At 53.7% G+C, this 13715-nt stretch overlaps 4 protein-coding genes across 4 annotated transcripts; 2 read left to right on the top strand and 2 right to left on the bottom strand.

Annotated features, from left to right (window-relative positions):
- Nucleotides 1-40: 40 nt before the first annotated feature.
- Nucleotides 41-1365, bottom strand: W97_01503 (uncharacterized protein; the record flags this gene model as incomplete). The annotated part of the gene is made up of 2 exons (XM_007779409.1): nt 41-1260; nt 1317-1365. The coding sequence occupies 2 exons, from the start codon at nt 1363-1365 to the stop codon at nt 41-43; spliced, it is 1269 nt and encodes a 422-aa protein (XP_007777599.1).
- Nucleotides 1366-4023: 2658 nt separating this feature from the next.
- On the bottom strand, nt 4024-4665 carry W97_01502 (uncharacterized protein; the record flags this gene model as incomplete). Its single annotated transcript, XM_007779408.1, has 3 exons — nt 4024-4186; nt 4238-4335; nt 4390-4665. The coding sequence occupies 3 exons, from the start codon at nt 4663-4665 to the stop codon at nt 4024-4026; spliced, it is 537 nt and encodes a 178-aa protein (XP_007777598.1).
- A 2425-nt stretch (nt 4666-7090) lies between these two features.
- Nucleotides 7091-8602, top strand: W97_01501 (uncharacterized protein; the record flags this gene model as incomplete). Its single annotated transcript, XM_007779407.1, has 3 exons — nt 7091-7928; nt 7998-8209; nt 8336-8602. The coding sequence occupies 3 exons, from the start codon at nt 7091-7093 to the stop codon at nt 8600-8602; spliced, it is 1317 nt and encodes a 438-aa protein (XP_007777597.1).
- A 4123-nt stretch (nt 8603-12725) lies between these two features.
- Nucleotides 12726-13433, top strand: W97_01500 (uncharacterized protein; the record flags this gene model as incomplete). Its single annotated transcript, XM_007779406.1, has 1 exon — nt 12726-13433. The coding sequence occupies one exon, from the start codon at nt 12726-12728 to the stop codon at nt 13431-13433; it is 708 nt and encodes a 235-aa protein (XP_007777596.1).
- Nucleotides 13434-13715: the final 282 nt, after the last annotated feature.

Below are 13715 nucleotides of genomic sequence, written 5' to 3'. Positions count from 1 at the left end.
TTTCGGCGCGTAACTGAGGGCTCGAAATTCACCTGAGGCCCTACGTAGAGAACACAGGTGCCTTGACAAGCACACTCCTCCCCCGTATCTGCACCGCCACACCGACCGCCATCCTGACCCTAGGCGGCGTATCCTCTTTCGGCGGGCCCGTAGCACCAGGCTGCTGCTGTTGCTGCTGCTGCTGAACCAAACTCGTCTGGCTCCCACCCGCGCCCACGCCCGCCGGCGCGCCCGCAGCAGGCCCCTTCTGTTTCCCGCCCATAAACGAGCTGAGCAGCCCCCTCGCCCCCCTGCCCTCACGCTCCTTCGCCCCACCAGCAGCAGCACCGGGGTTCGAAGCCGCCGCTCCACTTACGCCAGCAGCCGCACCCGAGCTCACCCCCTCCGCATCCAGCATACTGCTCTGCGCGCTCCCCGCCACCTTCTCCTCCCCGAGCGCGGACCCCGTGCTCTGCAGACTCGCCCTGTCGGCCTCGATGCCCTCGGCCTGGCCAATCGGGTTCGAGAGCGGCTGGATCTGCGTCGATTCGAGCTTCATGACATCGGCCAGGATACCGTGGCCGGGCGGGAAGTACTCGATATGCACATCCCTGCTCTCAAGCGGGACGTGGATCGCGACGTTGACGGCGAGCTCGGCGATCATGTGGACGCCGCCGTCGAGGTCCGGAGGAGCCGGGTCGACGAGGTGCATCTCGAGCGCTGCTTTCATCTTCTCGTGCAGGTTGGCGACGAGTTGCTGTCGGTTTTGTTGCGCTTGTGCTGCGCGAAGTTGATCTGCGAGCCCTTCGATGGTCGTTAGACGCCAGTTAACGATGCGCGCTGTAAGCTGTTCTTCCTCTTCTGCGCCGGAGAGCTGCGCACTCGCTGCGCCGGACCGCCGGATCGCGAGCTGGATCGCCTTGAGCTGGCTGCTGAGGCCCGGCTCGAGGTCCGGGTGGAAGTACTTGTCGAAGAGGTCGGAGACGAGCCAGGCGGAGATGAAGGCGCGGCCCACGGCGGTCATCTCTTGCTTGCCGACGCTAATGGCGTCTTTATTGACGGCCGGGGCTAGCCAGTGCGGGATGGTTTTCCAGGACTTGCGGATGCTGTAGGCGAGCTGGGAGATGAGGCCGTCGAGGCGGATGAAGCGGTTGCAGTATTCGTTGTCGTCGAGGGACGTGCGTGACAGGGAGAGGCGCTGGTGGGCTAGTGTATTTTGGAGGGTATGGACTTGGGACTCTTTCTCGAAGTAATACTTCTTTACTTTCTGGTACTTGTCCTCTAGAGCAAGTTCGTCAGCTAGTGAAGAGGAGTGGGCGGGAGGATGTAGAGCTTACTGAGTTCCTTGTATTCCTTTTGCAACTGCACAATATCGTCTTCAGTCATTTCACTGGCGCCTCGGCCCGGTGGTGGGGTACTGCGACTCATCTCTCCGTCCTGCTGCGGGCTGCTTCTGTAGGGTTGACTCTGAGACGTCGGAGGTACGACGTTTGCACTGAAGCTCGCCAGACCAAGCGTTGGAGGTTGCCCGTGACCTTGGCCTGGTTGTGGTTGTTCAAGGCCGTCAGAGCCTTGCCGGGATGGAGGACCGCCAATAATTCGGCCCTGTTGCCTGGCTTCAGCGTTACTGCGTCCTGCCTTTTGTTCTGTTAATGGAACGCCGGATGCTTGTTGCGACGCGGCGTCTGGGGCCGGACTCCTTGCAGAATTGGATTGTCCTTCGGTAAAACCGGATTGGAGATACTGGCTTACTGGAGAGGAAGCCGGGTATTGTTGCTGCTGGGAAGGTGGACGAAGCGATTGTAAGTACTGTGTATCTTGATGCGGCGGCGGAGGCGGTCCTTGGGGCCCTTGCTGGTGGTATTGCCCTTGATGATATGGATACTGCTGCTGCTGTGACGAAGGTCGGCCCTGAAAGCCGTCTTGCGGCTGCCCCTGCTGCGAGTCAAGCCCGGTGTGCTGGGGCTGTCTGTGAAGTTGTTGCTGCTGCTGATACTGCTCAGAAGGCTGCTGCCGTTGCTGGTATGGATGTAGCTCGTCGTCCTGCCGTAGGTATTGTTGGGGTTGCGTCGCGCCGCCTGCGCTTTGATTGGGCGCTTGCTGGCTGACAAAGGCCTGGTATTGTAGCTGGTCCTCCTGCTGTTGGATTGAGGTGTGTGGTGATTGATTCAGCTTCTGTAACGAGTGCCGTGTGCCGCCAGAATTTTGCTCTGGGCTGTGGTGTGGAGAGCTCTGGTACAAATAATCTGGATTGGTGTTGACTCGAGCAAGCGAAGGACGAGAGGATTGGTTCTGGTCGTAGCGTTCACTGTATAGAGGGTCCTTGGGAGGTGGCACAGGTGACTGTTGCTCAGCTTGTACCAAGAACGGGTCAAGTCCAGGGGCTTCGTTGTGCTCGGTTGATGGTGCCAGGTATTGTCTGGATTCTTGTTGCGAAGGCCAGCCTTGAGGATACGTCCTGTTCTGTCCTTCTCCAGTGCTGTACCTGTTCCCACTTGGAACCTCCTTTTTCTTCACGGAGACGCTTCTGCCCACACCCGTTTTGTTGTCTACTGCCGGTTGAAGTCGGTCACCACTCTCTCGGTGGGTATGCCCAATCACGTTGCCAAGTCTAGTTCGAAATGACTTCTTTTGCTCCGGTGGTTGCGGTCGTGGAGGCCCAGACGAAGAAGACGTAGTGTAGTATCTCGAGTCTAGAGGCCTGTCGTTTGACAGAGATGTCTCACCCGCATTCACGGAAGCCGCGACATTGACAGGCGGTCGGTCGAGGGATATGTTATTGGAGTACCTCTGGGTCGGAGATTGCCCGGGGAAAGACTGGGCGAATGGTCTGCTGTGCTGCTCTTCTTGCAATTGATATCGGTTGCCTACACCTTCCGGGCGGTCTACGGTACGGTCAGCCTACACACGAGGGCTATCCGCGGCTGAACCAGCAGTACTTCCGTGCATACCTAGCGAAACAGTAGAGGAGTGTTCCGTAGAGCTCCCTACGGAAGCTTGCGACCGGTTCGATTTAAGGAAGGGTAGCTTGGCTGGCATCCTAAGTCTGTTGACAAGACCGGGAGCAGCTGTCAAGAGGCGCCTCTGGAGGAGGTGGGGCTGAGAGAGCGACGAGGATCAGCAGCTCGAGGCGCTAAGGATGTCAGACGCGCGCATGGACTCGAGGCCTATATTGCAATCTCTACTTGACAGTCATGTTTCTGGAGCAAAACGGTTCGGACGTTGAGGAAAGGGCGCGTTCTGAGATTTGATAGAGGGCAGGCTCCATACTACTAATCCCAATCACAAGCAACCCAGCACGTGCATGAGCTGTATCTCAGCTTTGCGAGCGGTCAAAACGCATTAGCCCGCCGCTGGACCTCCTCCATGCACACTGTGAGCCAGCCATGATGGGAAAGCGGGTTAGAATTGTGGTGGCAGTGCAGTAGAAGCATGCAGTCGCTGCACCATGAGGCTATTGACAGGTGCTTTTATTGGAGCGCCTGCTCTCGAGCGTCCACATGAGGAACGGTATATCAGCTCGAACTTTCCGGCCACCTTGTCCCCTGCAAGATCCTTCACTAGTCGCAAGCTGGAATCACACCTTCGATCGACCCGGTCCGCGTGCAAGGATGCGAAGAGAGTGGTGTCCTTTACAGCTTCAGCTGAAGAGTGATATGTTCTATTTTGGGCAAGGGGGACAAACAAGCTTTCAGGGTCCGAGCATTCCCCGCCATCCTGAAACAGATGGCGCACGGCTCACGGCCTTGTAAGGCTTCCACGCGGATCGCAGAAATGGCCGGACTCGCAAATCACAGAGAGTTATCCAAACTCACCACGTTACAAAGATCTTTACTGTAGCCGTTTCACCTCTGGTTATGGCTTCAACACGCTTATAAGGTTATATACGTCGCCTTACGCATATCCCCCTGACTTGACTCTATTATCATATTTCGCCATGAAGCCTTCAATCGGCAGTCAACGCAGTACCCTACGGTAAATCAGTCTGTGACTCAGAGCGTACGATCCAGATCCGCCAGACGCCCGGCAATCCAAGCCACTGTTCTACAAGGGTGCGTAACCGAAGACATGAAGCCGGATCGTCTTGTCGCGTCTCAGATTGCACGATCGCAGCCCGCTGTCGGCCTGGATGCAAGTCATGTTGGTCTCCGTAACTTCCCCAACCGCCCGCTGCGAGATACGGTTACCCGGCCGAAAACCAAAAAGGCTGGGGCAAGCTCGCATCAGCACGAACAACCCAGCTCTAAGGACTACGTACCTAGGGTCTGTGATTTCATGGTTCACCTCCAGAGTGAAGTCAGAGATGCTCCGGAATCTGACAAAGTAGAACCTAAACGTCGTACCCGCGCAAGGCATCTGAGACAGTATGAGTCCAAGAGTTTTTGAAAGTAGATTGCGGGCTGCACTAACTATCTTGCCGGTGATACTTTGAATCTCTCCTGCCCTCGGCATCGGAAACTCGGCTTTACAGACGCCGTAGTGATGCGGAGCGGCGAGAGGGTTTGGGTCGTAGATTCCGAATCTGATGCCTAAATTTTTGGGGCCCTCTGGCCGTGTGCTGGGAGTGAAGATCTGCATGCTGAGGATGTCATAGTGGCCGAATATGTCTTGTTTCTCTATTGGAGCACCATCGATGTGATAGCTGAAGAAGGCCAGCCCGCCTACGATTGCAGTTATTAAGCGCATGTCGATGTAGAAAGAGGAAGAGACTTTCTCGCTCGTCCGCTGAGCGAAAGATATTGTCGACAAGATGACAGGAGAACGAAGGACGTAAGCGCCATGTAATATGGCCACTGGAGGGGCATCGCAGTCAGACAAACATGGTACGGACTTGAGGTCAGAATGACCTCTACAGCGACTCAGAGATATACAAGATCAGGACACAAACATCGGATCACACACAGCTGCTGGAATATAATCCCCATGAGAGTTGATCGGAGGCAAATCTTGCCTTACGCTTGACAGCGTGTAACGAAGGCCATCCAGATCTGGAGCTCCATATTCACAATCGGTCGCATAGCCGGCGTTCAACGCTCAGAGAATGTTGAAAGATACGGATACAAATCCCGCTTGCGTGGGGGGATCCTCTACAGACCGCAACATCTGGTCTTCATAGCCGCGCTGATTAGCACACGTACCTCCCCTCCAGCCAACGAGAGCGAGAACTGTGCCGGGTGCCTGGTGCGACCCGTTGCTCTTCCCGTCGTGGGAACACAGATGCGTGTTTATTGGCCTATGAGGGGTTTCGTACGGGCTTCATCACACAGGAGCCTTTAAGGCTGTCCTGCGCCCTTTAGCATGTGTTTCGAAGACACCATCGTAATCTCGACTGGCTAGCTGCAAGAATGTCGGTTGCATGTTGTTGGAATGTGATCGTTGTGGTTCCAATCTCGATGTTCGCAACAGTTGCCGATATCGGATAGTTAATTGCCGCCCATGCACGTGACATCCAGTCATCTGATCACGTATTGCTCATCCCGCGGTTTTCGCGACCGCGGTGACTCATCGCGTCTCCCAACCGAGTGACTCCTCATGGAAACTCAACACGTAGGTATATAGTCGTCGTCTCGCTGCAGGTAAGTGAGTTGTTTCTTTCTCATCGGTCCTCCAGTCTTTCTCAGTCTCACAGTTCTCTTTGCACCAACTCTGGAAAAACCACGATGGGCCAACGGCATAACCGAAAGCGCACGAGAAGTCGGCCTCGGAACCGCGACAGATCCCGCCAACTTCATTTTCGCGATACCTTAAGCACTTCAAATCATCCTCCATTTTCTCCGGTCTTTTTTACTCCACCGAGTGCAGTTCGGAACCTTCCAACGAACTCCTGGCAGCAGCAGTACACAGCCTGGCAAACCCGCATCCGTCAACAGCAGCAAGAGCAGGCCATGGTCGAGGCGCAGCGGCTCCGCCTCTTCGGCGGCGAGGTCGGCGAGGAAGCAAGTCTCTGTGCTCCGATGCTGCAGGTGGTCATGGATCTCTTCGATGGTATTGACTACGTGGATCCATGACTGGAATTTCGATGCGCCTTTTTCATCTCCACACCGCTTTTCAGATGCGCTCGGCATAGGCGGTGACGACTCGCTAGCGGAGGCATGCTCTGTACGCTTATGCTCTTCCGCCATCTCCACTCTTTATGCCAGGCACGCTGGCAGTCTCTGTACATACAGACTAAAGACTTCTCTCCCTTCATATCCAATCGAGCAGCCGGTTTCCGCTCCATGTACTATCATACCACCGCCTGCATGGCCTTTACTTCTTGCTTTCGATTCTCCACATCCTCGATGACCCCACCCACCACGTCAAAGGCATGGACATACCCTCGCTCAGGACTCGTAGCAGTGAACGTCTCAAGGGGCTGGCTTGGCTAGGTCAGAATTTCTTGGGACCGGATCGGTCCGCCGGAGCAAGGCCCTAGGACTTTGATGACTCGCATGTGCGGTGGATACTGGACAAAAATGGTGTTGGAACAGCTTGATGCGCGCAGGGCGGCTGGATGAGGAAGCCGCGCTGCTTGAGCGTCGCTGTCAGCTGGATGGGAAGCATGGGCATGCGGGTTTGGTGGTGGGATTATCGAGCATTCGTTTTGTTCTTCCGATTCGTTCTGGACTCAACGGCATATCCGGGGTCCTTTGTACCAAATGAAACATTTCGAACCTAACTTATGCTTGCATGTCCGTTTTTTTCGTTTCATACGTGCTCTCGCGTTTGATAGGGGTTTGCAAGTACGTGAAGCCCCCTGACCGATGAACAAGCACGCGAGTGACAGAAATCGCCGGACTCATAAACTACCGGACTCACAACCCGCTACATATGTTTATATAGCAGCATACTATAAAGGATTACGCCTATTTATGACCTCTATGAACTGACCGAAGACCTATCTGTTTCTTAGAGTCCGGCAATTTCTGTCACATAGGTAGGTGACAAGGTACCTCGGAGCTCTCGGCATGCCCCACGATTAGCGTGGCCTTGACCGCGGCTAACCCCGCAAAGCTTCAACTTTATATCACCCACCCTGCCTGAGCAGCTCCACGTCCAATACATACGCAACACACAGCTCGAACGCTCTGCAGACGAGACTAGGCCACCATAGCCTAGTTTGGCATCCACAATGCCCAAAAAACTCAAGCTTGCCGTGGCACAATCCCGCACCCTCGACACCACCGCCGAAACTCTCCGCGCCCTCGAAGACATAACACGTTCGGCCGCTCAATCGAGCATCGACCTCGTGCTATTCCCAGAAGCCTACCTTGGAGGTTACCCGCGGACATGCAGCTTCGGTGCCTCTGTTGGCGCACGTGATCCCGCCGGCCGCGAGCAATTCCTCGCTTACTTCCAATCCGCCGTAGACCTTGGCGATACGCCATTGGGGGCCGGCGATGACTGGACGGACAAGAAGCTGCCGATTGCTAAGGATGCCAAGTACAGGGGCGATGGAACACGGGAAGAGCTGGAGCGCATAGCCAGAGACACCGGCGTATTCATCGTGACCGGCCTGGTCGAGAAGGCGGGAGGAAGCCTGTACTGCGCTGTGCTATACGTGTGCCCCAAGCTCGGCATCTTGGGCAAGAGACGGAAGGTCATGCCGACAGGATCAGAACGGCTTATATGGGCTCAGGGCAGTCCAAGCACGCTTCGGGCGGTCACAACGACGATCCGTGGAGTAAAGCTGAGACTGGCTGCGGCCATCTGCTGGGAGAACTACATGCCCCTGCTCCGGTACAGCTTGTACTCTCAAAATGTTAACCTGTATCTGGCGCCGACGGCTGATGCGAGGGACACTTGGCTGCCTCTCATGCGAACCGTTGGTTGTGAAAGTAGGGCATTCGTGCTGAGTGCAAATCAATGCTTGAAGAGGAAGAACCTGCCAGCGTGGATAAGAGGCGGAGATGCGACTAAGCCGAAAGAATCGACGAAGAATGGAGAAGCCGGAGGTCAGAGTTCCCGTGGTAAGAGATGGTCCACAGCCACAATCCCAGAAGATGAGCCTGAATTCCGCTTACCAACAGCGGACGAAGCGAGTTCGAGAGCTCCATCGACAGCAGTTGTCGACGGCGACGCTGAGGATCGGGGAAGTGCTCCATCTGGTCGACGCCGAAAGTCCACTATTACAGAGACGCCAGACCGCCATGAGATCTGCTGGCCGAACCCGAAAGCAGCATCGACCAACGGCAGCACGGCTGACAAACCGGCACCATCCCACACGGGGACCCATCCGCTGAGCCAGTCAGTATCCGCGTGTGATGATTATGACAGACCGCTGCATTCATCTCCTGTGGCTCGCCGCAAGTCGATCGTCATAGAGACCCCTGAGCGTCACGACGTCTCGTGGCAAAGACCCAGATCTGCATCGAAGTCTACTGTGGAGTCCGCTGAGCAGCGGGGTTCCACCGATGCGGACGAGGACTATGTTTGTCAAGGCGGCTCATGCATCGTCTCTCCGTTGGGCGAGGTCCTCGCCGGCCCGCTCTGGGAGGTCGAAGACGGCGGGTTGCTGGTTGTGGAAGCGGACTTTGAGGACTGCGAGAGAGGTAGGCTCGATCTGGATGTTGCGGGCAGTTACTCGAGGAATGATGCGTTTAAATTGAGTGTTGAAGGGTTGGATCTCAGCCCCCCGCCTTAGTACATGGCTCATGTAAATTCAATTCAAAAATGATATTGTCTACCCAGGTACTTTTACTCTACCCACCAACGATATTCAAGTTACACCGTAAGATTAACCATTCGCACGGTCGTAAGAAATCACATCCCATTTCCAGCTTCCTCCATGCCTATATCGCAACATCGCGTCGTCTGTTGCGAATAGCCCGATGACTCGGAGTTTAGCTTTCGTTCACGATCAGATAGAACTGCGCGTCCTCACCCAGTTGATGATCCAAGGAACGAGTTCGCCCACCGCCAGACCTACTCAGAACTACTGCTAACCAAAAAGAAAAGAGTAAACCGCCCTCAAAAATGGCATCATGACCTCCAAGAGAGGTTCTAAGGCCCTCATAAGAGGCTCTATGCCGACAGACGCATAACCGTAGAGAAAGACCAAGCCCTTCTCGACCACGCATGCTACATCCACCTGGCGTGCGAAGAACCATCCGCATCCTTCGCTTCCCCATACAGACAGCATAGCCGCGATCATGGCCAGGGTTGTGATGATACGACCAAAGTATGCGAGCCAGAATAGCGGCGTCCGACGCCAGAAGAACGTGAGGAAGTGGATCGTCCAGGAGTCTTTGGAGCCTGCATCGTGGACGATACCGGATTGTAGATCGTTGCACCTTGCGCACTGCTCACCACACTGTGAGTAACAAGCGTCTTTCCCCTTGGCACGTTTCTCCTCGGTCCTAGCCTCGTGATTCCTGTGACGATATTTGAAGTCACCACAGCGAAAGGTAGGAACGATGTAGCTGGCGTGCTCTTGCTGCATATAATTTTAGCTTTGTCACATACAGCCGGTCAAGCTTGTCCTCACCCATTCATCCCAATTTGCTACCATTGACCCTGTCCACCACACGTAGAGCTTAGCTGCAACGTAGTCGGCGAGTGGTATACAGAGAGTCCAATGCAGGCAGAATCCGAGAAACAGTGGTCCGCATACAACCGATATGCCCCCGACGAGCAATCCCGCAAGTATTGAGCCGCGAGGGTCGAACGACGTCTCGCTCTCACAGGTCATAATGTACTTAATGAGAGCTTTGCAAATGGGCCAGCTCAGAGACCCGAACAGGAGCACCGGCCAGATACAGAGGCGTGGCTTCTCGGCAGGTTACGCCTTCTCGTAGTCCGGGACGTACTCATGATATGTCGGAAGTTGAGTTTTTGAGTCGAGTGAGGAGAGTTTCTTGGGGTAACCAGCCATTTTGTAGTGGGTAAAACATCAAGAGAATCTCAGAGGTAAGACTTTGAATGAACTATTGAGGGACAACGCTACTTATATCTATGCACGGCTCATTTTTGCAGAGACGGTCATCGAAGGGACCTACTGTTGGATCCAAGGTTTCAGAGGCTCCGCCTCCGAGACTTTGATGACTAGGAGGGGCACATCCAAGTATGAGGCTGCCGACTTACCCGTCTGTATGAAGGCAGCAATTGTCGTAGCCAGTGCGCAGTCTTCCATACTGAGAACAACGACGATGGACTTCGCCTGTGTCATTGAACCAAGGGACGGTCCTGCCAAGAATTTCGAAAACCATGGTCCGAGCGCACCTTCACGGAGGATTTGTTTCAGAGCGGCCACGCGACGTGTGGTATCGATTCGACTTCAATTGTCTCTGTCACCATTGACTACGGACCTAGCAACGCCGTGAAGTCTTCTTCCAGTTACATACAGGAACTTCAGGAATCTCCGGAAGATTGGACAGCCATCCGCACGGAACACCTATACCCGTTCAAGTGAACGTCTAAGGGCCAGCCGAAATGTTCGTCGCCGCATTGAAAGCTCCTCATAGTCCTGGAGGTGGACAGCCAAAAGGACACTTCACAGACTGAAAGCGCCTCAGATGATCGTTACACTGAAAAGCTGAACTGCTAGACATCTTTTACTCTCTATTGCATGAAATTGGTCCAGTTGCTCTATAACTGACAAGACGATGAATCTAGCTTAATGATGAACCCGATTGAAAAGCCACCAGCCGAGAAGTGGCAACAATCTTTTCGGGTGGCCCTTGGTCGAACCGACAGCGGAATCTGTTATCGATCAAGCAAGAAGGCTAAGCTTTTTACGAAGTGATCAAGCTACATTCTCACCAGGCTCTGTTTGAAGTTGTCACTTCAGCTTAATCAAGTCGACAGAAGCAGTTGTCGTAGTTGTCGATACCCATCATATAAATCTAGTACGTGTTTGGTACGCCGCTACTCTGCTATGTGCAACTATGAACTGCTCTGCCTACTAAGTTCAATTAAGTACCACTAAGGTATTCAAACTAAGGTTGCGGGTCTTTTTGTCAATAATGAAGCAATCTATGAACGGACTGTAGCCTTTAGGAGCCCCCTAAGCCGATGGGGTAGTTATTCATCGTTTACTGCGCCTTCCCAGGGTACCACGGTTCACAAACGAACGGCTTAAAGCTAAGCCTCCTGAGCTAAGTATATAATCTATCATAGACATCTCCACAAGCTACTCATCTTTCACCCCGCAAGATGTCCAAAGCCACCGAGATGCCTCCTTTCGTCCGTCCAAACGCTCATCGCGTGCAAGACCATGAGCATTCCGAGGTACCTAATCCGACCCAAAAGGCACGCCTTTGCATCTGGCCGCTGCTTCTGTATGGGCTTTCATGTGTGCCCCTCTATGTACCGCTTGTCCATTACATTATAACATGGCCACATCGCAAATTGCCGTACGTCCATGGCGAGACGCCCTTTGCCAACCTCCTATTGACTTATACGTCATTTTTTCTCGGACCTTACGGCCTACCTCCTCTGCTGCATCTTTTTATCTGCATTCCTATCGCCGACTATCTTTCAGCAAAGTTGTACTTGTTGGGAACCGAGTCAACAGTAACAGATTGGGTAAGCAGAACACTGGTTTAAGTTGATGATACGTAGTTGATGCTAATAGACTGTGCAGCAAGAGTGCGCCAGTCATATCATTCCGAGCTTTCGGCCGGGCTTTCGTCATCAAGTTCCCAAGGATAAGCGGGTCGATTGGCGGCAGAAGCAGGACAACCAAGCTCCTAACCTCTTCTTGAGCTTGCTTGGTTCCCTTAAATCCATGCTCTGGCAGACGCCGCTATACTGCATCAACTTCTTTCTGGGCTGGCTCAGTTCCCTTCTGTGGCGGACACCGCTGTACTGGATTGCATTTTCCTCCCGTACACTCCTAACCATGTCCATGGCTGCGGCTGTTCTGAAGGTCGTGGAAAGCGAGTGGTACTCGGGGTGGTTCACGCTTCTGGAGACATGGATCGCTTAGGCGCTTGGGCTGTCAGTGAGTAGACCGCAGGCCATAAGTTTCTTGTTCCCTGACAGATACTAGCCCAGATAGGTCTTGGCCTCGATGGAACGCGCGAGCTCCGACTATTTCTCTCATGCCATTTACAACAAAGACTGCGGGATGTCAACCATTCTCACGAATCTGAACAATGCTGGAGAAGAGACATTGTATGTGTGCATACGCCTATGCTTGACACATCGAATGAGAAGCTTGAATTGAAGGGTACCAGGTTTATGACGGCGGCAACATGTGAAGAAAACATTTTCATACTTCAAAGTTTTCACAGTACGACAATTTTCAAAAGGTTTCTTCGAGATCGCGGCAGAAGGCTCTACAGATACCGAAGGTTTTGTATTCTAGACTACTGTGACAGGGGAAATATATGATAGGCGGAAAGCCGTATAGATCGTTCAACTTGCTACAACTCGAACTCAATGCAGAGTCTGCCTTTCTTAATATCGCATGCCTAGGAGACTGGGTAATATATTCGTCAAGAGCACAAGTCATCTTCCAAATACCAGCAAGTACAGTCGAAAGACCCCAATATACCGTAAGTCGAAGCCATAGATTAAGCAACACCAGGGACGAGGTCGAAGTCACTTTCAAAGCGTTATCCGCCATTCTGCGTACAATCGGGCGGCATAATACACCACCATGTTTCACTGACAGAAAACTTCACGTACTTGACGGTGAAACTGCTTGATGGTTTAGTTTTACCACTGAGCAGGCGAAGGGGTATGTAAGGAAATACTCCCTCGAACTGCTTTCCCGTCCCAAACCCTCCACCACTCATCCAAAGTCTCGCATCTCACAAAACATGACTCCCAACATCCCAGCCTCCATCCGTGCGCTCGGTATCGAGACCTGCAGCCGCCCGCTAAGCCTCTTCCACGAACTCCGCTGTGGCCACATAGTCTGGACACCTTCGCCTTCGACCTGCGCAAGTAATTGCACCGACGGTTCCGAGATTGCGCAGCTCAACGCCTCCCGCTGGCGAGCCTGGGAAGAGGGCGGCCACGAACCACCGACGCTGATCTTCGACTTCGCGTGCCCGATCTGCGTTTACTGGGCGGTGAAGCGCGCCTTCCGCGACGGCAGGCGCGAAGCCGAGGCCGCAGAAGCGGAGGTGTACCGCGAGAAGGTCGAGTTCGGCCGGTTTTTTTATTGTCGTCAGCTTTTCGAGATCTATGAAGCGGGCTTGAGGAATGAGGAGAAGAGTAGTATTGTTGAGAGGGCCAGAAAGGTTGAGAAGCACGAGTGGAATCGCCAGTTCAGTGATAAGCGGAAGTGCCGGGCGGTTCTGACGAGTGATATGCCTGCGGAGGTCAGGGCCGGGTTTCTGGATTGTCAGGATGATTTTCGACACGCTTTCGAGTTGGACGAAGAAGGAAGAGTTTACAACGTCGAGACGCTGGCTGATGCGTTGGGAGACATGAGAGTCTCGGAGTCAGTCTTGGGAGACTTGACGCAAAGACTGATAGGACTGGGCGTGGCTGACTCTGGCACTGGCGGGAATGCGCATTGACGGCGGCTTGGAGCGCTGTTCTGATTATGGTTAACCTGGCGTTGATGGGTTAGTGTTGCTTTGCTTTGGCTTTCATAGCTAGTACAGAAAGAAACATCATACATATCACCTGATTATAGAATATTGCGTCCGTGATTGAACAGAGTTACCATCCCACAGTATCAGAGACAGCACGCTGCTTTTTCATAGGAACTGAGACAGATGCCCAATAATCTGACACTGTAATGCCCGAGTCACCTGAGATATCCTACATGCGGAATTAGTGCCTGTGATGGTCCAGCT

This window comes from Coniosporium apollinis (assembly GCF_000281105.1).
Source record: "Coniosporium apollinis CBS 100218 chromosome Unknown supercont1.5, whole genome shotgun sequence".
NCBI classification, from domain to species: Eukaryota; Fungi; Ascomycota; class Dothideomycetes; genus Coniosporium; species Coniosporium apollinis.
This window is presented reverse-complemented; position numbering and strand designations above follow the sequence as displayed.